At 39.1% G+C, this 25,949-nt stretch overlaps 1 protein-coding gene across 18 annotated transcripts in view; it reads right to left on the bottom strand.

Annotated features, from left to right (window-relative positions):
• Positions 1–2,963: 2,963 nt before the first annotated feature.
• Positions 2,964–25,949, bottom strand: part of znf318 (zinc finger protein 318) — a 28,121-nt gene continuing 5,135 nt past the window's right edge. For 3 of the 18 annotated variants that reach the window (XM_068212998.2, XM_068212997.2, XM_073920502.1), the window contains 9 exons: positions 22,645–23,290; positions 18,244–19,474; positions 17,469–17,569; positions 17,199–17,298; positions 14,749–15,029; positions 9,558–9,752; positions 9,342–9,429; positions 7,684–7,802; positions 2,964–7,450 (listed from right to left, as the gene is read on the bottom strand). In XM_068212998.2, coding sequence (XP_068069099.2) covers positions 3,707–7,450; positions 7,684–7,802; positions 9,342–9,429; positions 9,558–9,752; positions 14,749–15,029; positions 17,199–17,298; positions 17,469–17,569; positions 18,244–19,474; positions 22,645–23,290 — 6,505 coding nt within the window. In that variant the 3' untranslated portion in view covers positions 2,964–3,706. The remainder of the gene's footprint in view (positions 7,451–7,683; positions 7,803–9,341; positions 9,430–9,557; positions 9,753–14,748; positions 15,030–17,198; positions 17,299–17,468; positions 17,570–18,243; positions 19,475–22,644; positions 23,291–25,949) is intronic. The other 15 variants (XM_073920505.1, XM_073920504.1, XR_012389074.1 and 12 more) reach the window with 14 other exon arrangements.

The raw sequence follows: 25,949 nt of genomic DNA on the forward strand, positions 1-25,949 counted from the left end.
TATATATATATATATATATAAAACATGTTTGTGTATGTGTAACTGTCAATCTTTAAGCTTAATATATTTAATATCATATGATATATTTAATATTCACATATTGTCTTATTATGTGTCTTACACATGATATTAAATATATCATATATATATATATATATATATATATATATATATATATATATATATATATATATGTGTGTGTGTGTGTGAAGAGTTCTGAAGCAAAAACCTCTAAATGCCATCTGAAAAGTTCTCCTATAATAAAATAATTTCATTTTAAATGAAATTCGTGGCACCATAAAAGTCAAATTACTGAGCCTATACACAGGAGTCAGAGAAAAATGCTAATTTTACAAGAAAATATCAGATGGCTTTTAAAGGTTTTTGCATCAGAACTATACACACACACACACACACACACACACACACACACACACACACATATATATATATATATATATATATATATATATATATATATATATATATATATATATATATATATATACACACATGTTAAAAATAATAATAACAAAAGCAAATTACACTATTTTGATGTAAATGCATTTTTATTATGCTTTAAAAAACAGCTTTCTTCACAACAGAACAAAAAAATTAAAGCTAGGGTGATAGAAAGTACAAAGATATAATATGTAAGATTATATACTTTTAATAAACTGAACTTTTTGGGAGGGTCAGTATGCCTACTTTATATACTCATTAGCTTAGACTAAGTGGTGCATTTTATCGTACTTAACTCGTATTCTTTTCTTATAAACAAGTTTTCTCAATAAGAAAACATTATATATATTTTAAGTAAAACAGACTATAAAATGCCTTCAATTCGAAAAAAGGTTTTATGTAGTTTATATTTTACAATCGTTTCTAAAATAAAGTCATTTAAATATTGTCTGCTTATAAAAATAGACATATAGTAGCATCTACTGCCATCTATTGGTACATTGCGTTTATGTTTGGACAGGACACGACACTCCATTTCGGACGTGAAGGGGTGGGGGTGTCATGGGGTGGTTAAGGAAACAAAACATACAAGATTTTATACTCAAGCTTTTATTCAACAAATACAAAAACACAAAATAATTATTTTTAGGTCCAAATCTCAAACGTTTTGGCTCAACTTCTTAATTAAAATAAAGGACAGATCACACCAAAATGAAAATTTTTGTCCATCAAACACTACTGTTAATGTTGACCTTCGATTCAATTGTTGTTAACTGTTTTATATTCGGTTAATTATATTTTACATGAACCACCAGAAAAAGTAAATTAGTAACATTTAATGGATGCTGATTTATAAATCTTTTAAGAGATCAGCACTTCCGGTGAACTGTCTTTCCATTTTAAAATTGCCACGTTTAAGGTGATTTCTTTAAAAATAAGCAATCTTCACTGCCTGATAGATATACGATATAAAGTGGGTCTCAGATCGGACAAGAAGCAGTGCATCAAATCCCATTTCCGCCACGATTCTTTAAAATATGAAATTCTTACCCCAGTAATTCCAATGGAGTTTCTGTAGTGACCTGCTGATCCTGACGACACAAGCGGTTTAACGATCTTTTATTTAGTTTTACGCTTAAACTAAACGAATGCTTAAGTCTATTTAACTGAATGTATTGTAATTCAATAAAACATTGATGCTGCAAAAGGAACATTGTGAAATTGTAAATAATTACATGAAGCGTGCACTGGGTGTTTACCATTGGCTGAAATACACTAGCATACTGTGCACATACCCCATTGGTTTCAAATCTGTAGTTTCCTCACAAAATACAGTATATTCTAAAGAATAATGGAACCATTCACATCCATAGAAGGAAAAAATATATTAGAGAAGTTAATGGTCAAAATTTTTAAATAAATTTTTTCCAAGCAGAATACAAAATCTAACATATTTAGAACAATCGGAGAAACATTTGGCTATCCCTATAATTACCAAGGACCAGTGAAATATAATTTTAGTCAACTCTAACACAAACCCCGCCCCACCACCCACTTTTCAAAAATTTTATCCTGCACATGCCCCTTGGGTAGTCTCTGCACGGGACTGATCCCCGTGGTGTTTACCTGGTGCCATGAACTGAATCCTAGGAGACTCAAGCATATTATTTAAAGAGATTATGATTTAGTTTGATGCCTAATATGCTTTTAATTGTTTAAATTAAACTTGACTAAATGGCATTAAAGTGATGTTTGCGCCACAAATGCACTCTGAAATGGTTGCAACAGCTGGAGGTTTGTAGTCCACAACTTGTTGTTGCAATGTTTACAGTGTTGATCTAATACTTCCGAGTTTCTTCCCACCGTAGCCTCGATTTAATTCATTTATTTATTTTTCAATAGTGGTTGGTGGAATAAGTGTATTGTATTGATTAACATACACTGAATGACCAAGACCAAGGCACTTACCTTCATGGTAAACGGCAGCTTTCTTCCGATGCTCCTCTGTGGCTGAAGATATCGGCTGAAATATTACTGACATTACATCACAGTGTAAACAAGTCAATCCATACATGCAGCAAATGCCTGTTTGAAGACTGCAATTAAATAAATAGCTATAGCTTTAACTGTTTTCCCTGTAAGAATTCAATTCTGGAAAATATCCCCATATGAACAATGCAAAACTACACATTTAGTAAACAACTACAGTAACGTCATGTAAAAAATGTTCAGTTAACTATTACCTTTAAATATGTAACGAGAACTAAAATGTACATCCATATTCACATTTGATGTTTGCAATATAGTAATACAATGATCCTCTTTAACCAAACAACAGTATATATTTGTATATAACATCCATCGTGCAAAATGACTTTAGAATAGTTTTATATGCAGAAATCAATTACACTCATGTCGAGTTAAATCAATGTGTATACAAAAATTAAAAAGGATGCACAAGTCTAACAGCAGCAATAATGTTAATAAGAAGCAAAGCCAGAAAGGGTTGCTGTGATTTATTTGAGCTAGCACAGAACTTGTGCAGTTACACCAACTATCTGTAGATGCTAATGCAGTATGGTAGCAATATGAACATTAACACATTTTTTTTTTTCATTTGTTTGTTTTTCAGAAAAGAAAAAAGAAATCTTGAAAGAAAAGCTACCAACACATAGTACAGCGTAAGTAAAAACTACAGAGATCAAGCTGGGTATTTTCTGGGCAGAATTGTGAATGCATATGTCCTTGAAGCATGAACGCCACGCCATTTGTCTTCTCTGAGCCTGGATCTTTCTGACTCCTGCATTAAAATATCTTCGGTGATTTAAGTGAATCGAATAGAGCAAATGGTTTTAAGAGTCTGAAATGTTTGATACACATCATATTCGTTATATGCTTTACGTTACCTTTGGGGAAAAAGGAATGGTTTCTGCTGGAAACAAATAAGGAAACAAGAAGCTCAACACCAGGTGTTTTTGACAAAAAAAAAGCAAAACTTTCACACATATTCATGGTTCATTACTTGAGGAAAGTTTTCAATCTCTTTGAGGGATTCCTTCCCCCGGCACCCACTTCAGAATGAATGCTTTTCAGTCCACGCTTTCACTGGCATTACCTGCCAAAAGGTTAAGAATAGACATGAAACATTCTAACTGGGTCAAGCAAATACAAAGAATACTTCAAAATCACGTATTTACATTCAGAGTTAACATGTACATCCCTAAACCTACTCTTGGAAGGTCCTTTACAGAGGCTCAAAACTGAATTCAAATGTGTCCAAGTTCAGTTGTTCGGTGAAAGAGCCTGGAAGAGGAGAGAATGCCATGGGCTCCTCTGAATCCAGAGGCAGTTCCTCATTGTTTGTCTGCAGTAGTGTGTCCACACTGTTGACTTCCATGTCAGTAACATCCCCCATAGTGATATCAATAGATTTAAAAGCTTGCTGATCATCAAGATTTTCTTTTGCATCAACGTTTTCATTCTGAATGTCAGGTTTTAAGATTGCCTCAAAAGATTGTTCAACATGTAGGTCTTCGTTCTTAGGAGATTCTTCACCCTGAACCACTTCTGTGTCCTTGTTGTTAAGGGTTTCACTTTGGGCAACTTCTAAGTCCTCGTTCACAGGAGAATTTTCACTCTCTGAAGCATTTAAGTCTTTATTCTTGGGAGATTCTTCACTCTGAGCCATTTCTGTGTCCTCGTTGTTAAGGATATCACTTTGGGCAACTTCTGAGTCCTCATTAACTGGAGAATTTTCACTCTCTGATGCATTTAAGTCTTCGTTCTTGGGAGATTCTTCACTCTGAGACACTTCGGTGTCCCCGTTATTAGGGGTATCACTTTGGGCAATTTCTGAGTCCTCATTCACTTGAGAATCTTCACTCTCTGAAGCATTTAAGTCTTCGTTCTTGGGAGATTCTTCACTCTGAGCCATTTCTGTGTCCTCTTTGTTAAGGGTTTCACTTTGGGCAATTTCTGAGTCCTCATTCACTTGAGAATCTTCACTCTCTGAAGCATTTAAGTCTTCGTTCTTGGGAGATTCTTCACTCTGAGCCATTTCTGTGTCCTCTTTGTTAAGGGTTTCACTTTGGGCAACTTCTGAGTCCTCATTCACTGGAGAATTTTCACTCTCTGAAGAATTTAAGTCTTGGTTCTTGGGAGATTCTTCACTCTGAGACACTTCGGTGTCCTCCTTGTGAAGGGTTTCACTTTGCACAACTTCTGAGTCCTCATTCACTGGAGAATCTTCACTCTCTGAAACCTTTAACTCAACATTTTGGGGAGATTCATCACTCTGAACCACTTCTGAATCCTCATTGCTGAGGGGTTCTTCACTTTGGGCAATTTCTGAATCCTCATTTATAGGAGAATCTTCACTCTCTGAAACCTTTAATTCAACATTTAGGGGAGATTCGTCACTCTGAAGCACTTCTGAATCCTCATTGCTGAGGGGTTCTTCACTTTGGGCGACTTCGGAGTTCTCATTTGTGGGAGAATCTTCACTCTGTGAAATCGATAAGTCCTCGTTTTTGGGAGATTCGTCACTCTGAGCCATTTCTGAGTCCTCATTACTGAGGCCTTCTTCGTTTTGGGCAACTTCTGAATCCTCATTCACTGAAGAATCTTCACACGGTGAAAACTTTAAATGTTCACTCTTGGAAGAATCTTTACTCAGGGCCACTTCTGAATCCTCTTCGTTGAAAGATTCTTTACTTTGTGTAACCTTAGGATCTTCGTTCTTGGAAGATTCTTTGCTCTCTATGTCTAAATCCTCATTGAGAGGTTCTTTGCTCTGGGCAACTTCTGAGTACTCATTATTGGAAGATTCTTCACTCTTTACAACATTTAAGTCTTCATTTTTGGAAGATTCCTTGTTTTGAGCAATCTTTGAGTCCTCATTATCATCTTTCCTTTCAGCAACATTTGCCTCCTTGTTCTTTAGAGATTCTTCATTTGCTGTAACTTGCGAGTGCCCATTAGAAGGGAGTACTTTGCCCTGGAAAATATCACAAGCTTTTTTGTCTTTATTGTTTGAGTTTTTACAGGTTGAGCCACTGTTCGAATGTGCAAATCCAGGGTCTTGTTTGTTGACAACTAGGGCACTAACAGAGGTTTTAGCAGTGGTGCCTCCACTGTAGAAAATGTCAAACAAATCTTTTGCTTTTCCCGCTGCAAGTGTCTTTGGCTTCACCATTTTGGGGGGCTGGGCTCTTACATTGGATGGATGCTGAGGAGGAGGACGAAGGACTAAAGTTTGCTTCCGCTCCTGCTCAGGCACTCCAGGAGCAGCGACATCAGACTCGAGAGTGACAACACGTTCAGGCTGAAGGACGGGTTTCAACTGGGAGGGTTTTACAATTTCTGGGGCTGCAGTGAGAGTTGGAGCGGGAGATAGAACGGGAGGTGGAGTCGAAGATGGAACGAGAGGTGGAGCGGGAGACGGAGCAGAAGATTGAGTGGAAGACAGAGCGGAAGATGAAGCAGGAGCGGGAAGTTGAGCAGAAGATGGAGCAGGAGACAGAGAGGGAAGTGGGGCAGAAGATGGAGCAGGAGACGGAGCGGAAGGTGGAGCGGGAGACGGAGCAGAAGATGAAATGGGAGACGGAGTGGGAAATGGAGGTGGAGCAGGTTTGTTGAAGATCTCTACAGGGCTCTCAAGAAGCTTTGCCTGTTTTAACTGTACCTCTTCTCCACTAAATGCCTTGGAAATAAGGTCTGCTGACAAAGCTGTGCCCTTTTGCGTTCCTGTTAAAGGGGCAGGAAATTTGTCACTTAAAGCAGGTGGTGTTGGTTTATTCGGCACACCTGAAAAAGACTTCCTAATAACCATTGGAGATAGCGGAGGAGGTAAATTGGTATTACTTTTATTTTCGTTGAATGCCAGCCATTCACCTGAGGGGGGAATCATGGCCTTTCCTGTCAACTTGATTGCAATTGATTTTGCAGCAGCTACAGATTTGGAAAAAGGATCAAGCTCTTCCTCCTCCTTTTCTACTTCATCTTCCTTTAAGAACTGTGCCGCCATCCTCTCTGCCTCCTTCTCCAGTGCAGTCTTTTGAGGCTTTTTACGACTAAACTTTCCAAAGCCAGGCCGACCAGCTGCCTCCTCGTTCTTTTTGCGAAGTTTAGCCAGCAAGGCAGGACTTGGGCCACATAAGATTTTAGGAGGCTCAATTGGTTTCTCTGGTTCTGTCTTGACATCTTTAACATTGGACATTCCTGCGCTTGCCTTGTCATCTCTGAAAAGACCAGCCTTGCCCTTCTGATAAGGTGTTTTATCGTCCTTTTTATCAAACTTGCCGCCACTCTCTTGGTCCTCGTCCCACTTTGATTTAGGCCACTTCCCCCAGTTCTCCCCTTTGTATTTTGACTTCTCCTCTACCTCTCGAGTGTATTTGTATCTTTTATCCTCCTCTTTGTCATATCTTGGCTTCTCATCCTCCCTGCTATACCGGCCCCTATCGTCATCTTTTCTATATCTGTATCTGTCATCATCATCCTTGTATCTATGGTATTCATCATCATCATCATCTCTGTTTCTGTAATGATCCTCTTCATACCTGGAACTCTCCCCTTCCCTCTTTCTGTACCTACGAGAGCATTCCTCTTCTTTCTTGTACCTGTTTCGCTCATCATCATCTTTTTTGTACCTAGATTTCTCTTCCTCTTCCTTCTTAATTCTGGCTCTCTCATCCTCCTCCTCCTCCTTATATTTCAGCTTATCATACTCATCCTTTTTGTATTTGTCCTTGTGTTTACTGTCATTTTCTTTGATATCCCTGTGGTCCTCCTCCTTGCTGTATTGTGGTTTTGTGTCCATTGCATTACTAGACAATTTTCCTTCTTTGTTGTATTTTGACTTTTTTACATCGTCCTGATCATCATCTTCATGTTTTCGTTTGAGCACTGAACTCTTTTGGCTTTCTAAGCCAGCCTGACGGTCAAGTTTCCTCCTTTGTTCATAGAGGGGATTTTCATACAATTTTGCCTGTTGATGAAATCAAACAGATATTAGGCAATTACGTCATTAAAATTGTGGTTAGAGTCAAAAAAAGAGTTTTAGATTTCAAAATTGTGCTAGCTTTCGCAGTGTTAGATTAAAAGATCAGAAGAATACAACCTCTGCCTACAGAAAGTGGACTAAAGAAACACATTTGAATGCAAATGCGAATGGTAATGTGTCTCCTTTGTCTACTTGACTAGGTATGAACAGACAGTTACCTTGTATTTCTCATTGTGAGTATGGCAGGTGACGTGGGATTCGGCACAAATGGGATCCCCAAAAAACTCTTCACATAACTGGCAGAAGAATCCCCTAACAGGGACCAAGAACTCAGAGCCTGGGAAAGTAATACAACAAGAGTTAATCGCATTTATCTACAATGTGTAATGATTTTCATGGCTGGTAATGCACTGTTCCAATGATAGGGCACATTGTAAGAAAACTATAGCTTATGCTACTGCAATTAACATGGCACCAATAATTGAAGTGAATCATAAAGAATTTAACAAATCAGTTCCTCTAATCCAGAGATTGCATTCAATAGTTTGCACCTTCACTACTTGACAAAAGTTTTGTCGATCACAGTTATAAGAGCAACAAATAATAACTTGACTTCTAGTTGATCATCTGGAAAAGTGTCAGAATGTCGATTTGTCTGATGAGTCATCTGTTGAACTGCATCCCAATCATCATAAATACTGCAGAAGACCTACTGCAGGGGTGTCCTAACTCGGTCCTGGAGAGTTTAGCTCCAACCCTAATCAAACACACCTGAACCAGCTAATCAAGCTCCTAGTAGATATACTAGAAAGTTCCTGCAGATGTTTTAAAGCAAGGTGGAGCTAAACACAGCAGACCCAGTATAGAGATCTGCGCGGGACAAAATTTTGAATCCTGCTCCCACCCAGTTTTAGCCCAAACCTGACCGCTCCTGCTTATATTCAGCATTTGTTGTCCCGCTGCCCGCCCCGCCCCGTTTTCTATCCGCTAAAGAGCAGGGGGGGAACAAAACCGAAAACCACCCAGCCATTAACAGCCACCCACCCACACAGACAAAGCTCTCTCTCATTAACACACACACACACACACACACACACACACACACACACACACACACACACACACACACACACACAAACAAACAAACAAACAAACAAACAAACAAACAAACAAACAAACAAACAAACACTCATGCTCTCTCGATCATTCACACAAATACATACGCATTCTCGCTTGATCGGGAGCGATATTGCTAGAAGGTCTGATCCCATCCAAAATTAAACCAGTTACGGAAATTTATTCCCGTCCCGCAGAAATCTGGTCGGGTCCCGCGGCTCCAGCTGACCTCTAGACCAGTACTTCATTTAATTTGGAATAAGAAAGCAAAATTCTCCTACAAGAGTGATTATAGCACCTCCCGATGGTGAATGCGGTTATAATCAAGGATGGTATTTGATAGTTTGGTCATTTATTTCACTGATTTGGCAAACGTCAAACGTCATCAGGAAAACGATTTAAATTTCCGCTTAGTAAAAAAACATTAGTGTTCCATTTGGGACAACACTACATACATATACTATGCTGTTGAGTGTATAAGTGCTAAGTACATAGTGCGCCATTTGGGATGCAGCTTTGGTGTCAGTTTATCAGGAAGTGACGAATTTGTTCTCTTTGACTCATTGGATGGTGCATTGTTTGCAAATGTTTAACGCGATAACACAGTTTGCACAAAAGTTTAACTGCCGTCTTTGGAGGAAAACATGACTTACGATTGCAGTTCGATAGCTATGCTCATGTTGTAACAAATTTTCACCCTAGTGTAAAATAAAACAAGGATTTTGTAGCTAAAAATGAAATTTTCTGTATAAAAGGTTACCTTTGGCTGGCTTTGAAGTCTTCTTTCCAGCTGGTCCTTTCTTTTCACTCTCTGTTTTTGCCCAAGGTCTGTCATACGGATCTAGAGTCTGTGGGAGAGAAAAACAATTGATGACTAAAGCAAAGATGCAGCTGGCGGAAATGAACAAATCAAGAAAAAGAATCATGTCCAATCTAAAAAAAAGTTAAATGATTAGATCTATTTAGGCACACGTACCTTCCTATGTGTTTTGCTGTGCAAATGCATGAAATAATCAAACATTGAACCACCGGTAACATTGCAGTTTTTACACCAGTGATTTCCCGCATCATAGTACTCGAACTGCTCGGCAGCAGTGTCCAGGGAATGGCTGCTCGACAGAGGAGACGTCTTCAGCTTTTCGGGTGAGGCTCTTGATTTTAAGGAGGCGACCTAGATTAGTTTAGGCAGTACAAAAAATGTGTAAGTAACAGTGATTGGGAAAACAGTCAAACTAAGACAGAAACATCTAATAAATACTTGTTATTTACCCAAGTACCCAAGTTTAAATGCATAACCAAAGATGTGTAAATAAAACAAACATAATTCATATCCTAAAGACCAATCATTAAAGTTGTCATAGGAGCCTTACCTTTGCAAAACAGGCCATCTGTTTTCCAGCCGAGAAGACGCTACCATAGTTTTAAAAAGCCATTTTAAAAAGAGATCCAAAATGGCTTTAATGTCATACAACATATGTTGAACTATCCAAACATGTATTGAGTGCAATTGCAATAAAAGCAACGATAAGAACTACTAAATTTCATAATGCATTTTCATTGAGTTTGTTTTTATCTGTATTTATAAGAATTGTGATAAAAAATGTATGTATTAGCAAAAAAATCCAAGATTGAAATGAATTAACATGAGCATTTCAATAGTAGTTAGTGCTGTCAAACGAATGATCACAATTATTCACATTCAAAATAAAACTGTTATTTGAATGTGTGTACATGTGCATTTAAAAAAAATACAAAAACAAACGTTGCACTGTACACAGACACACACACACACATAAAACTGTATAATATATATATATATATATATTTTTTATACAACAATTCTGTCTGGTTCTCGAATCTGATTGGCTGATAGCCGTGATATATTTAAGTAATATCAGCACCCGTAGAGCCTCTTTACCCTTTGTGTATTACTCCGCCCAGATGCAGCCAGCAAAAAGGAGACACTACAGATCTAAAGTTTAAAAGATGCTTGCTCAGCTGTTTACCTGTCAGCTTATGATTTGAATCCAACGCGGAAGTAAGTAGTTCCTCATAAAAAAGGGTTTTTGAGACTCTCCATGTTTGATTTTGTTTTTATATATACAATTATGCCGTCAAACTGTTGTATAAACGCAATATCACACTCGTAGCAGTGCAATATGGCTGTATATCAGCACTAAGGCACAAGGCCGCACACATCCCACCAGTGCCGATATACAGCCATATCGCAATGCTACTTGTCTGATATTGCTCATGTATATATATGTATATGTATATATATATATATATATATATATATATATATATATATATATATATATATATATATATATATATATATATATATATTATTATTATTATTATTAAATACAAGCTTTCATTCTGGATGTGAATAGTCTTTTGACAGCACTAACATCAATTTAGCACTGTAGTATATAGCCACTTTCCCAGTGATGGTTTGTGGCTGGAAGGGCATCCACTGCGTAAAAACTTGCTGGATAGGTTGGTGGTTCATTCCGCTGTGGCGACCCCAAAATAATAAAGGGACTAAGCCGAAAAGAAAATGAATGAAGGAGTATATAGGTCCACTTAGGTGGAAACAAAACAATGGTCTAATAATAATCAGCAATACTTATGGAAGCCTGTGCTGAAAACAACAACCTTAACATAGGGTGATGTGTTCATACATCACAGAAGCTGATTATAACCAGTCTCAGAATTAGAATCGTCCAGATGCGTTAAAACTCCAAACAGTTATAGCTCAAACCAGTCTGATTTTTCAGCAGGTGTAAAAAAAAAAAAATCTGTCTACTCTAAACACTACCCTGCTGAAAAATCCAGCTTAAACCAGCCTAGGCTGGTTGGCTGGTTTTAGCTGGTCGACCAGGCTGGTTTTAGAGGGGTTTTGGCCACTTCCAGGCTGGTTTCCAGCCATTTCCAGCCTGGCTCTAGCTGGTCAGGCTGGAAAATGACCAGCCAAATCCAGCTAAAACCAGCTTGACCAGCCTGGTTTAAGCTGGATAAAGCTGGTTTTGGCTGGACTTCCAGCTTGGCTAGGCTGGTCAAGCTGGTTTTAGCTGGTCATCTCCCAGCCTGACCAGCTAAGACCAGGCTGGAAATGGCTGGAAACCAGCCTGGAAGTGGCCAAAACCCCTCTAAAACCAGCCTGGTCGACCAGCTAAAACCAGCCAACCAGCTTAGGCTGGTTTAAGCTGGATTTTTCAGTAGGGTATCAAAAATAACATTAATAATTACAAAATACATCATTTAAAAAGGTTATGTTTTTACCAGATACTAACATAACAGTAAAAAGTGAAGATTGCATCAGCATCACGGACATGCTCCATGTAAGTTATTGTACGATAAGCCATCATGAACTAAAACTGTGGCTTTTAAAATAAATAAATAAATAAAAATCCTAATATACAAATACATGCACACAAACACACACAATTAAATACATTAATTTGAACGACATGATCATCTTAAAGGGTCACGAAACACCAAAACACATTTTTTGAGCTGTTGACAGTCGTATATGTGTCCCACACTGCTAAAAACACTATTAGGACACCTATATTTCACTAAAAAGTGTAAATTGGTTGTTTTTGCGTTATTTCAAGCAAATTCGTACTTCCTGTTTGAAACGAATTTTTGAAGCTGCGTCACGGCCATGACATAATAGCGTTGTATTCCAGCGTGCAGACTGGGCGTCTGTGCCAGAGTGTGCCTTATTACGTCTTCCAGTGTGATACATTAATGCATGAGTAAGGCTTGGTTCAAACCAATCAGCGCGCTCTATTGTGCAACTTCATTAATATTCATTACTGTCACCGTCTTTACACCACAGAGACGCCACGTTGTGTTGGCAAAACAAGCGTGAAGTGTTGCTTTTACAGTTTGCTGCCATTAAGTTTCGTTTTCATTTTCTCTCTGTGAGAGCTTATCTGGATCACGTGTGGATTACAGTGTACGCGACGCTCGACAACAATAATTTACGTGTCTAAGGGGGATTATTGTTTACCTGAGAGCTGTTCTCATCTGCAAACGCTGAAATCCGGATTCCGGATGTAGTCTTCTCTTCATAAAGACGCGGCTCTAGTTGCTGGTGATTGTCCTGTCTCTACAGATTTGGTAAGTGAGCGACCAGTGCTCTTTGTATATTCAGTTTGTTCGTATCAAATAAGTTAACTATTGCATTGAGTGCAAACATGTTAGCACCGCATTTTGTGACCGGAATAACACACGCGGCTTTCGGACGCTACCTGCCGTGTGCATCTAAGTTTCCGGGAAATGCGGAGTTTTTTTTCTGTCATTCGCCGTGCGGTATCAAACATTGCATGAAAAATACACGCTTAGAGCAGTTCCTCGAATCAAATATCTCATTTGTCGCGAGGGGCATGAATGAATTCCCTAAATGAAAGAGCCGAACTGCAGTTAAAGTCCGATATTTAATAATTTGGCAAATAATTCGACTACAGATGTCCATGTAGGTTAAACACCATCCCTTTCTCCTGTGTATTTTGACTGAAACTCGCGCGTGCCCAAATAGACACTCCCACACCCTCCCACTTTAGTTTCTCCGACACTCCCCCCTAAACAGAGCTGGACACCCCCACTTTTCTGACTTTTTCCAAAGAAGAGGTGTGAAAACACCCTGCTGAAACGAGGGGGTTTCATGGCCCTTTAAGTCAAAATGAGACAATAGTTAGCTTTAATCTAGCACTGAGCATGGACATGCACAGGTCTTGTGCATCTGATCATAACAAAAGTAAAGACGGTAAAATTAAATTGACCACTGGACTAAAAATAATTTGTAAAAATAATCAACCAATCATGTTTCAGAAGCTTGTGAGTATAATTTGGAAATTTACAATATATTTTTCTTAATAGACTTAGAATTAAATCACACATTATTTAAAATAAATACTTAATTGAAGTCAATAGCAAAAATAAGCTACGCTAGAAATATTTTATTAAGTATTTTCATATTATAAGTGACAGTTTAATACATAACTATTAGCGCTGGGACAATAAATCAATGCATTGTGATTCATAGATTGCTTTGATTTTTATCGATTCTGAGCATGGTTTATAACAGCAGATGGCACTCTAGGCTAGATTTTAACAGCAGACGGCGCCATAGGCTAGTTTCTAACAGCAGACGACGCTCTAGGCTAGTTTAACAGCAGACGGTGCTCTTGGATAGTTTTTAAAAGCAGAAGGCATTTCAGGCTAGAGTTTAACAGCAGATGGCGCTCTAAGGTAGTTTTAAAAGCAGATGGCCCTCTAGGCTAGAGTTTAACAGCAGATGGCGCTCTAAGGTAGTTTTAAAAGCAGATGGCGCTCTAGGCTAGAGTTTAAAAGCAGATGGCGCTCTAGGCTAGTTTTGAAAGCAGATGGCGCTCTAGGCTAGAGTTTAACAGCAGATAGCGCTCTAGGGTAGTTTTAAAAGCAGATGGCGCTCTAGGCTAGAGTTTAAAAGCAGATGGCGCTCTAGGGTAGTTTTGAAAGCAGATGGCGCTCTAGGCTAGAGTTTAACAGCAGATAGCGCTCTAGGGTAGTTTTAAAAGCAGATGGCGCTCTAGGCTAGAGTTTAAAAGCAGATGGCGCTCTAGGCCAGAGTTTAACAGCAGATGGCGCCCTATGCTAGTTTTAACAGCAGATGGCGCTCTAGGCTAGTTTTAACAGCAGATGGCGCTCTAGGCTAGAGTTTAACAGCAGATGGCGCCCTAGGCTAGTTTTAACAGCAGATGGCGCTCTAGGCTTGTGTTTAACAGCAGATGGCACTCTAGGCTAGTTTTAACAGCAGAAGGTGCTCTGGGCTAGTGTTTAACAGCAGAAGGCGCTCTAGGCTAGTGTTTAACAGCAGATGGCGCTCTAGGCTAGTTTTAACAGCAGAAGGCGCTCTAGGCTAGTGTTAACAGCAGAAGGCGCTCTAGGCTAGTGTTTAACAGCAGATGGCGCTCTAGGCTAGTGTTTAACAGCAGAAGGCGCTCTAGGCTAGTGTTTAACAGCAGATGGCGCTCTAGGCTAGTGTTATTTTTATTGAGGAAGGATTCTGCATCGATTCTGAAATTCTCAATGCATCGATTTACTTTCCCAGCCCTATAGCCTATGATCATATGTAAATACCTGTGATCCTGTAACAGAATGAGCAACTCTACCTTATTGTACGAGGTGTTGGTTTTGGCCACTGACTTCTCCGGGCTTCTGGCTGAATCTTTACTCTGCTGCTGACTATGGGCCGAAGAGATCTTCCACTCTTTGTCTATACCGAGAATGAGCGCCACTTTAACCAGCTCTTCGTGTTTTTGATCTGCCTCTTTCTGTTCAGAACGCAATTTAGAGATTTGCGCCATTGCATCCTCCTGGAGACGACCGAGCTCTACCAGCAAAGGGTCCTTGTGTCCATCCTTCTCCCTTCGTTTCTTACGAAGAAGCTCCCCTGAAGGAAAAAAGCAAACCTTTTATAATACTGCATACCCTTAAATTAGGACTGCACTATGTGAAGTTTATTTATAGTTTAGAGAGGATCACTTGCTTATGATTGCTTGCGGCTGGTCCTGCATTATCCAATCTATAATTCACCAATCAAACGCTTCCTAAGCCACTATAAATACCATCCAAGTTCCATATCACAGCCATCTTCGTTTTGAAGAATCCCCCTTCCACCCCTGCTCCTCTTTTCCTAGATGGGTGGCCCGGTGGCCCAGTGTTTAGCACTGTTGCCTTACAGCAAGATTGTCACTGGTTCTTGATAGTTTACATGTTCTTCCCATGCTCACTTGGGTTTCCCACCACCATCCAAAAACATGCAACTTAAGTTATTTGACGAATCCAAATCGGCACCACAGACATGCTCCGAGTAAGTAGTTATCTCTTAAGAGCAATCACTATCTGTTCATTATCTACTACAGCAGGGGAGTTTTTGAGATCTACCTAAGCTCAAACTCCCCTCTTATCTTGCAAACGGGAAGGAGCCATGGCTCGAGGATCTTATGAGTTCAGGGCTCGCTCCCGGGACAGCATGCCAAACAAGCTTTATAATCAATCATCAGCTAAGTGTGAACTCTTGAAATATCGATATCGAAATGTGATCATACAAAATAGTCATATCGCAAGATATGCAATGTTGAGTCTGGATTATAATTTATCATTTGCATGCATTTTTAAGACCTGTTACTGCTATATGATTTTAAAATAGTTCAGGGATAAGAAATTGTACTATTTGTATCTTTAATAACGATGAATTTTATTGAATTTATTTTTATTATTCAATTATTTAATTATTTTTTTTTCTTTATTTTATTTATCTATGTTTATAGACTGTATATAAGATTTTATGCCTTGTTATCACTGAGTGGTATGTTCAGTTCGGTACGATACGGGTCACCTTAATCAGGCTTATGTCTTCACTGTCAAATGGTACCAATGGCCTTTTTGGTGGGCATGGTGTACGACAGAAAGCTAGAGTCGACGTCATTCTCACTCGAGGAAATGTGAAGCTATATGGTTCGATCACATATCATATTCAAAACAGATGCTTTACACACCTAAATAGGCCTACTTGTGTATAAATGTTAATAACTAACTTTTCTATAAACATGATTTAATTATAACTGCTGATCAATGATGCAAATTAGCCTACTGTAACGTCTGCAATTATATTAAAAAAAGTCATATGAAAACTCAGAGTCTATGAAATGTTAACAATCACAAAAGAACCCAAAACATACATTTAGTCTTTGGTTCATAAACGAGATGAAATAAATACAATGAGAACAAACCTCTATTTTCATACTTCACCAGCACATGCAACATTAATATCTTATTAAAAAGTAAGTTCATAGTAGTACGAATGGCGATGATATTAAACATGTTTGTTTGTTCATGTTACAAGTTGCTGAAAGAATCATTTGCTCCTTTGTTATGTAGGGCTTCTCCTTTGTTCTTTGGCTCTTTACTCTTGTGTTTGTCCGTTTCTTAAAGGATATGGCTCACTATAATATGTATATACTATTACAGTGTAATGTCTATGCTGTGTTTTTAAAAATAGCGCTTCCTTTGTTTCCATTCTCCTGGCTTGTGCAAAGACTAGTGACGCATCTCCGTAAACCAATAGAGTTCAGCTGTGCATCTAGCTCTGCCTTCTGGTACCCTTTAGTTGTGCAAGGTACCTAAAAAGTGGTACAGTACCTTTCGACAGCAAAAGCAGGCAGTAAAGCGCACCGCATCATACAGAACCACTCAATGGATACAGGCTATTATTCAGATACACTCCCATACAGGATCATCCTAATCAATTTAAAATGACAAATCCTTTCCATTTAGACATTATATCCTGTGGTTAAATTGTTTTCATATCGCTATAATATATATATATTATATATATATATATATATATATATTTATATATATATATATATATATATATATTATATATATATATATATATATATATATATATATATATATATATATATATATATATATATATATATATATATATATATATAAATAAATTGTAGAAAAACAAAATATCGCAATGTAAGATTTCTTAAGTATAATGCAACCCTACATTCACAACATTTATATTACACTAGAAGAAACATACCTTGTTGCTTTCTCAATGTCTCCACATCCTTTAAGAGATTTTCTTTCCTCTTTTGTCGAACATCTCTTTCCATTCTTAGCTTTTCAAGCTCTTCTGTGACCTAAGACAGAATTTTTTTTCAAACAAAAACAATGGGAGTCTTCAAGAATTATATACTAACTATGACATACACAGTACTTGATACCATCTCTATGCTTAAAATATCAGATTTGTAGACGAAGCAACAATTATAAATTGTTTGCACATTCATAAAATATTTTCTGAAATTACCTTTTGTTTCTGGCTTGCTGTGTTTTTGTCCTCCATTTCTTTCCTCTGAAAGTGGTCAGTGGTGATCGCTTTAGAGGCCACAGCATCCAATTTAGAAGGTGCTAAAATGATCATCAATCATGTTGGTTAGCAGTGATGTGAAACGTCTAAATCACCCAAACTTTTTTCTTGTTTGGAACCATTGCTTACTATGAAGCAAATTAATTTTGAAGAATTTTTGCTAAAGGGGGCACGGTGACTCAGTGGTTAGCACTGTCGCCTCACAGCAAGAAGGTTGCAGGTTCAAGTCCCAGCTAGGCCAGTTGGCATTTTTGTGTGGAGTTTGCGTCTTTTCCTCGTGTTGGTGTAAGTCGAGCTTTGAGGAGGTATAAATGTAGAGAAATTTAGAGAGTTGTGTGAAGCAAATTTACTGTTTTATCACAATCATTGTTTTTCAAAATCATGGAGATAAAAAATAGAAACTTAATTTTGCTTAATAGCACAGCCTTGGTTAATAGTATTACAATAAACTCTTAGAGAACTTGACTTGGAGTATGTGTAGGTGGCTAAGGGTTGACGGATCATTATTTTATTTTGAAGTCGATTAAATTATTGGTAGGGATATTTCAATAATTGGTGGATATTGTTGGGGACACATCCCCTCCCGTCCATGCTAATTCTACGCCCTTGTTTAGATGTACTGAATACCTCCATGCGAAGATTCTTCAAAATTGTCCAATAACACACACAATACAACTAGTCCTGAATTGAATAATGAACTCTGAAGATCACTAACCTTTTTTAGTATTGTCAGCTTTACTCTCACTTGTCACATTTTTAATCGTTTTAAGAAAAGGTCGCTCCATGTTAGGGAGGCTGTAGGGGTCCATTTGACTTGGAGGAGGTACTGGCATACCTGTGGGTGGGTACATTGGCCATCCCGGGGGCATATAGGGAATGTAATTACCATATGCACCGTAACCATGTGTACGGTAGTCAGGAGGCATTATCCCACGTGGGGGAGGTCCTGGGTAAGGGGGATGCGGCAAAACGCCAGGTCGGGAAGGATAACTCTGTGCAGGAGTGGGTGTTGTAGGCCAGTTGCTTTCTGGGACAGCAGGCTGAGTGTCTTTTTTGCTCTGGCTATGTACATGCGGAGAAGCTTTTTCAGGAGAGACAGACTTCTTCTTGCTGCGACTTGAAGTGTGATTTAGGCTGCCACTTCGGCTTCGGCTTCTACTTCTGCTCCGACTTTCGCTCTGACTTCGACTGGAGCTTCTGCTGCCGCTTCCACTACTGCTGCTGGAGCTTCTGCTTCGACTCCGGTGCTTTCTATCTGACTGCCGACGAACAGGTGTCTTTTTTGCAGGGATGCTGCCGTGGAGGCGTTCTTGCGTCCTAGCAGCCATCTTGCTTATTTCAGCCACACCGAGATCCAGGCCAATTGTTTTCAGCAAATCTTGTATCTTCTCATATTCCTCAACCTCATTCCTCACCGTGACATCTTGCGGCCCGACTCCAGGTGGGAAATCATGAGGTTCTTCCTCAGCATGCACCTCAGGTGTGGCAGAAGAACGGCTTGGCACATTTTCTACAGTACGGGTAAAACTGTAAGGTGCAGTGCCATGCTCTCTTGTATCTGGATAGCTGGAATCGGTTGCAATCTCCTTAGCCGGTGTCACCTCATCCGCCTCCAATTCATCTCCATAGAGAAACTTCTCCTCGTCTTCAATTTCTGTAAGACTCTTTTTTGGATTGTGTTGTTGGGCTACCTCTGCTATCATTCCAAGGAACTCTGTGAGGTCTGAGGTCTGCCTTCCCTTCTCGCGAGCGAGGAACAAATCACCTAGATCCTCTCGGGATGGATGAATCTTGCTAATTAGCTCCTCCAGAACATTCCCGTCAGAGCTTTTGCCCAGCATGGAAGACAATACGCTTGGATCCATGGTTTTGGAAAGTGCACAGAGAAGCTGTTCAGCCTCATGTGATAGACCCCCATCTGAATTGCCTCGAGGGGAATCGCTAATCTGAAAAATGCAAGTTAGACATGTTTTAGACACTCTTACATCATAAATAAAACTTTTAAAGGATAATACTAAGGATGTACTCACACTAGGCTAGGTTTGCATTGTTCCACACTGTGCCTAGGGACAGTTTGTTGAATATTTTCAATTATATAAGTGTAATAAGGTTTCAAAATAAATAAATAAATAAACAGAGTATAAATTCCTCCATGACCCAAGAATTCAAACACAAATTGCCAAGTTCGTAGTTGACAAATAGGCAATAAAATGCTTTTTTGTAAAACATAAAACCACTACAATATATCTTAAACTTCAGCTGATGTGTAATGTAGCTGTGTGTGCTTCCGGGTATGTGCATTCACCACCCGCACACCGTCCTGGTTTTTCCCTGAGGTCTCCTCACGGTGGGACATGACTGGACCACATCCCTAGGTAGGTGTCCAGGAGCCACCTCAGCTGACTTCTCTCGATGTGGAGGAGCAGCAGCTCTACTCCAGCTCCTCACCCGATCTATAAGGGCGCGCCCTGCCACTCTGCGGAGGAAACTATTTCAGCCACTTGTATCACAGATCTTGTCCTTTCGGTCATTGACCAAAGCTTATGACCATAGCCGAGAGTAGGAATGTAGATTGACTGTTAAATTGAGAGCTTTGCCTTTCGGCTCAGCTCCTTCTTCAACAAAACGAACCGGTACATCGACCGCATTACTACTGCACCAATCCGCTTGTCAATCTCATATTCCATCCTTCCCTTACTCTTGAATAAAACCCCAAGATACTTGGACTCCTCCACCTAGGGTAAGGACTTCCCTCCAAACAGGAGATGGCAATGAGCACCTTGCCTCAGATTTAGAGGTGCTGATTCTCATCCCAGCCGCGTCACACTTGGCAGCAAACCGCTCTAGAGCATGCTGAAGGTCTATGTTCGACAAAGCCAACAGAACAACATCATCTGCGAAAAACAGATGAGATCCTGTGGTCCCCGAATTGGACCAAACTCCTCCTCTGTTCATACAGGGACGAGACAGCCCTCAACAGGGCACCTCTAATCCCATACTCCAAGAGCACCCTCCACTTTCTGAGTGTTCTACATCTCACAGGTTCAGCTGTGTGCTCTTAATTTTTCCGTCTGATTCAGGCAGCTAACAGCTTCTCTGTTTACACAGCACAAAAACACCTGATTCGCGAATCACAGCACATTATGTTAGCTGACCAATCAGAGCCTCTTGAGGGCGGGCCTTTCAGAGGAACTAGCAAATATGAGAGTAGCTTTCATGTTAGCCGAGTAGCTGTATAATTAAAGATATATGGAAAAAAAAATAACATGATTTTCTACAAGTGAAGCATGAGCGCACATTGCTTTGCATCTTATAAAAACAACCCAGCCTTAAAAATACACTGTGGACCACAACTTTAAGAATAAAAACAGTTATATTTATGTAGTTTAAAGTCTGACATTACCAATTCTTTTAAGTTATTTTTTTTACTTCATGAACTCTGCTGTATAAAAATGTCCTATGGTGTGACATAGCAAGTGAAGAAAATTGAGAAGATTGGAGAGGTATTATATCCAAATCATATGCATTATAAGTTTGTAGAAGTTATACATTAAAAATACCCTTAAATATACATTTTTAGTACAGCTTCAGTGAACGTTAACACCTATATTAAAATCCATTAATTTTCACTAATTGTATTAGTATTTTTTTTTAAAGTGTGCTTTGAAGGCTTTAAAAAGAAGTTAAATCTTTGTAGATTATAAATACATGCACTGTATATCGTTTATTTAAAAAAAGGCAAAACATTCTAGATTAATAAAAAAAAAACAAAAAAATTATATTAATCTTATTTTTAATTCAACTAGGGGTGTGGCCAGGTAGGGGGCCTACAGGACATTGTGCCCAGGGGCCTTTGAATTCTTAATCCAGGCCTGACTGGGCTATTAATTTTGACTTCAACTGTATCTTCATATATTTAATTTTTTGTTTGTGAAATTATGAATACTCTTTCTCTGACATTTTCAATAAATAGGGTGTCACACCAAAGGTCGGGAAAAATTTATTTGAGAGTGGTTTAAAAACATGTTAAATATGAGACAAAAACTAAATATGTGCGTTGGTCACAGATTTGACATTGTTCTCTCCTGAATGCCATTATCAGTCTCACATTTTTTTCCCTTTTTCTGAAAGTCTTGATAACATCATCATGGAGGTTTTTTTTGGGGGATATTTTAACAAATATTCACTGCGCTCTAATGCCTAGTTCAGACTGCGTGATTTAGCCCCGATTTTGGCTCGCCGACAGGTTTTGAGAAATCGCCGACAAATGCCTGAAATCACAGGCGAATCGCTGCTCGTGCAAGTGAGTGACAATCACACAGTATGAACGATCAAAGACGCGATCTGAGAGAATCACCGATGAGTCGCAGATGCCTGTGAGATATTTGGCGTGCTAAATATCTGGAGCTGTCGGCGATTCAAATCACGCCGTGTGAATTGAGTTTTGACTGAAAATAACATCAGCGATCGCCTACAGCCAATGAGAGAGCAGCATTCACTTGTGTGTGCGTGTGTGTATACCTGCTGCAGGCCAGCGGGAGGCTGGGGGAGAAGTTAAAAGCGCTCATTTTCGGTTTATTTTGGACCCACGAAATGGAGGGAAAACTAGTGGAGGTTTGACAGGACTCAGGAGCAACCGTGTCTGTTTGACGTTTAATACAGAAAGAAATTAGTTTATTATCAACGTTGAGGAGAAATGGCTAATTCCCTTTAAACCCAGGTGAGCAAACATGTACATGTTCTACCCCATTAAAGGCTTCTTTCTCATTATGTAGTTAATAACAAAAGATATACTACTTGTTTTTGGCTGTGAGACGTAGTTTGGACGAAGTTGTCGGCGATTCTCCCTATAGTAAAGTCATGCAATGTGAATGTCCATGTCGCCGAACCATCTTGCAGTGTAAACAAAGCAGCGACGAAACGCTAGCCCAGATAGTCATGCAGTGTGAAAACATCTGTGACAAGACTAGTTTGAAAATCATGCAGTCTGAACTCGGCATAAGTTTACCCAACTATGATGATTTCCCCCACTGAAAAAATGTGAAATGTAAAATGTGTCCATAACCTCTTCTACACCCAACAGCTTTATCTTCAAGACATATTGAGAGGAGGTTACCTGCATTAGCATTGGAGAGTCAGTCTCGGAGGAATCCACTCTTTTCTTCAAAATGGACTTTGCCGGCTTTATAAGCGTATCCTGAATCTCCTTACGTCGTCGAGCTTTCTCCAGCTCACTGAAGTCCTCCTGCTCACTCTGAAATTTACCCGATTTGCTTCTCCGGCTGACACTGCTGTGGCGACTCCTGCTGGACCCACTGCTGCTACTGCTACTGCTCCGGCTCCGAGCACGGCTTCTCCCTCTGCTTCTCCCCCGGCTACGGCTCCTTTCTCTGCTGCGGCTGCGTGGCCGACTCTTGCTCCTCGCCCTGCTCCTGGCCCTACTTTTATCCCGACTGCGACTTCTGCTCCGACTTCTGCTTCTGCTGTAGCTCCTGCCGCGAGGTCTGCTCTTGCTTCGGCCTCGGCTTTTCGCACGTTCAGGACTTCTACCACGACTTCTTCCACGACTATAGCTTCGACTCCTGCTCCGGCTGCGTGGTCGGCTTTTGCTGCGTCCATAGCCGGGACTGCGACTCCGTCCTCTGCTCCGGCCACGACTAACACTGCGCCTCTTTGAACCCTTATCACCATGTTCATCATAGCTCGACCTCCGTGGAGAGTAATAGGACTTTTTATACTGGGAGTCTCCAGCAGCATAATCCCTGTCAACAGAAATCATTACATCAAAAAACAACCAAGAAAGAGAGCAAACAAGGACATTTACTTGGATATCAGTGATCTGATTATTTGCCTTAAAGCAGTGGTTCTCAAACTTTTTTCATCAAGTACCACCTCAGAAATCTTTCTCTCTCCACGTACCACCATAATGACCAGTATTAAAATACAGTAGCGTAGTAGGCCTAATTAAGCCAGGTATGTATAGCTGCACCTCCTGCTCTGCACAGTTCAAAAACCTGGCAGATTAATTCTTATTGTTATGAATATTTATAATTGTCAGCCACTTTAAACATTATAAATAGCTTGAACATTAACATTGTACTGTGTTCACAGGTAAAAAAATAAAACGTCAACGTTTAAATTAAAATGTGAGTTGTAGTTAAAAATTAAAAGTTTAAAAATTGAAGTTGTAGTTCATGTAGTAGTAGATGTCATTGGTATAGTAGTAGCAGAAGTAGTAATGGTGTGGTTGTTACAGTAGTAGTAGTAGTCGTTGTTGTTGTAGTAATATCAGTAGTAGATGTTGTTGATGTAGATGTAGTAGAAGTGATTGTAGTAGTAGTAGTAGTAGTAGTGGTAGTAGTAGTAGTAGTCGCAGTAGACATTGTTGTATTAGCTGTAGCAAACGCTATAGTAGTATCGGTAGTGGTAGTCGTTGTAGTAGTATCAGTATTAGTAGACACTTTAGTAGTAATAGTCGTGGTTGTGGCTGTAGTAGAAGCAGTAGTAGTTGTAATAAAAGTAACTTTCTGTAGTAGTAGTTGGTGTAGCACTTGTGATTTATTATTATTGTTGTCAGTTATTACTGTTGTCCTTTCTCTCTTTTTACTCTCATATTTACTATCATACATTAATAAGCATTGTTGTTACTCCCTACCTCTGACTGGTTTCTTTCTATATGTTTTATCTATATCTGTGACACTTGCTTCATTTATTGACTGTTATTGTTCCTAATGTATGTACTCTGACCTGTCCACCAAGTTACCTTTACATGCATACACACACTCACACGCACACACTCACGCACATACCAGTACCTGACTATATTGTTGATGTTTTTGTTTTGTTTTTGTTTTGTTGCTTTGTATTTGTTATCTGTTGATGTTTTTTTTGTATTTGTATGATTTTTGCATATTCTAATAAAAAAATAAAAAATTAAAAAATTAAAATCTGATTTTGAAAGTTGATTAAAAACGACACTGTTCTTAAAAGTAAAAAAGAAAACTGCTGTACTTCAATGTAAAGTATTATCATAAAGTAACCTATTCATCAAAACTTGGAAATGTACTTTGGACCTCATAAATATAGGCTATATGTCATCATATTCATTTATAAACTCTTTGATAAATTTTAAAATATATGTTGCATGTACACACGACTTTGTATATCTCTGAAATATAAACATTATCTTGTGTTTTAAACATATGAATTAAATTTACATATTTAAATTAGAAATAAGATCTGCTTAATGTGCGTTAGAGTAGGCTGTGTGTGCCAGAAAAGCAAGTGATTAAACTATACCTGTCAACATTGGGATGTAAAAATAGGGGATACGCCCCCAACAACCATTACAAATATGGGGAGATTAGCTTCACATGATAGAATACATAACAAACATTAGAAAAATGAAAATAAAATAAAAGGTTTACACCATTAAAATCAGGCTTTTACTGATTACATCAGGCTCATCGTACGCATTAAAGGGTTAAAAGTGTTTTTATTCCTTTTATTTTTTATTTATTCAGCGAATCCTCCACGTACCACTAGAAGGAAGCCTGCGTACCACTAGTGGTACATGTACCACAGTTTGAGAACCACTGCCTTAAAGGTTTCGAGTACTTTTCCTGAGATTTTAACAGATTTGTGTGTGTTGAGCATCAATTAAGAAAACATTGGCCCATGTTAGCTTTAAATATAGGGAATTCTGGATCATTCTGAGCTTTTGTCAGCTAATTTTATGTTCTGGGTTTAAAATAATTTTGGAGGCCAGATCAAAATCGGTAACATACCACGAATCCGCCGGGCCAGTGATGATGTGTTTCTCATTATTATTCATAGCCGAGTTCTCTTACCCTATGAGAATACCCTGCTTCTTAATTATTCATGAGAGCATGTGCTTTCCGAAGGCAAGACAGACCTGCCAAGCTGTGAGACCATGTCCGTGCATGGCACGCAGCAAGTAGCCATTCATGAATGGTCGTATGTGTTTGTTTCCATGATCCACAGAGTTTGTTATATGTTTTTTCCCACGATGCTGTCAGATCTGATCCAGCAATGCTGGAGGCTGATCCAGCAAAAGCTGGTCAGGGGAGCTGTACGAGAATTGAGGAATGGTAGACGATAGCTGTTTCTCAATATGCGTTCTACAGCAATCTTGCGTCCTCGTGTAACATCATCATCAGCTGCTAATGTTCAGTTACAATACTTAAGTTCGCAAGAACAGAGGACGTGTGAAAGTTCCCGAATGTGATCTTGATATCGAGGACGCATGGATGCAGACTTGAGCACCGAACTCGCTCTAGAAGTCCCAGAAGTCATTGAAACTGGTGGTGGGAAGTAGACGTCTGCAATCCCGCAGAGCCGACCAGATTTCTTGCAGCGCATGAATAGATTTCCAAATAAAGCGTGGGAGCAGTTGGTAAC

This window comes from Danio rerio, chromosome 13 (assembly GCF_049306965.1).
Source record: "Danio rerio strain Tuebingen ecotype United States chromosome 13, GRCz12tu, whole genome shotgun sequence".
In the NCBI taxonomy this organism is placed as follows: Eukaryota; Metazoa; Chordata; class Actinopteri; order Cypriniformes; family Danionidae; genus Danio; species Danio rerio.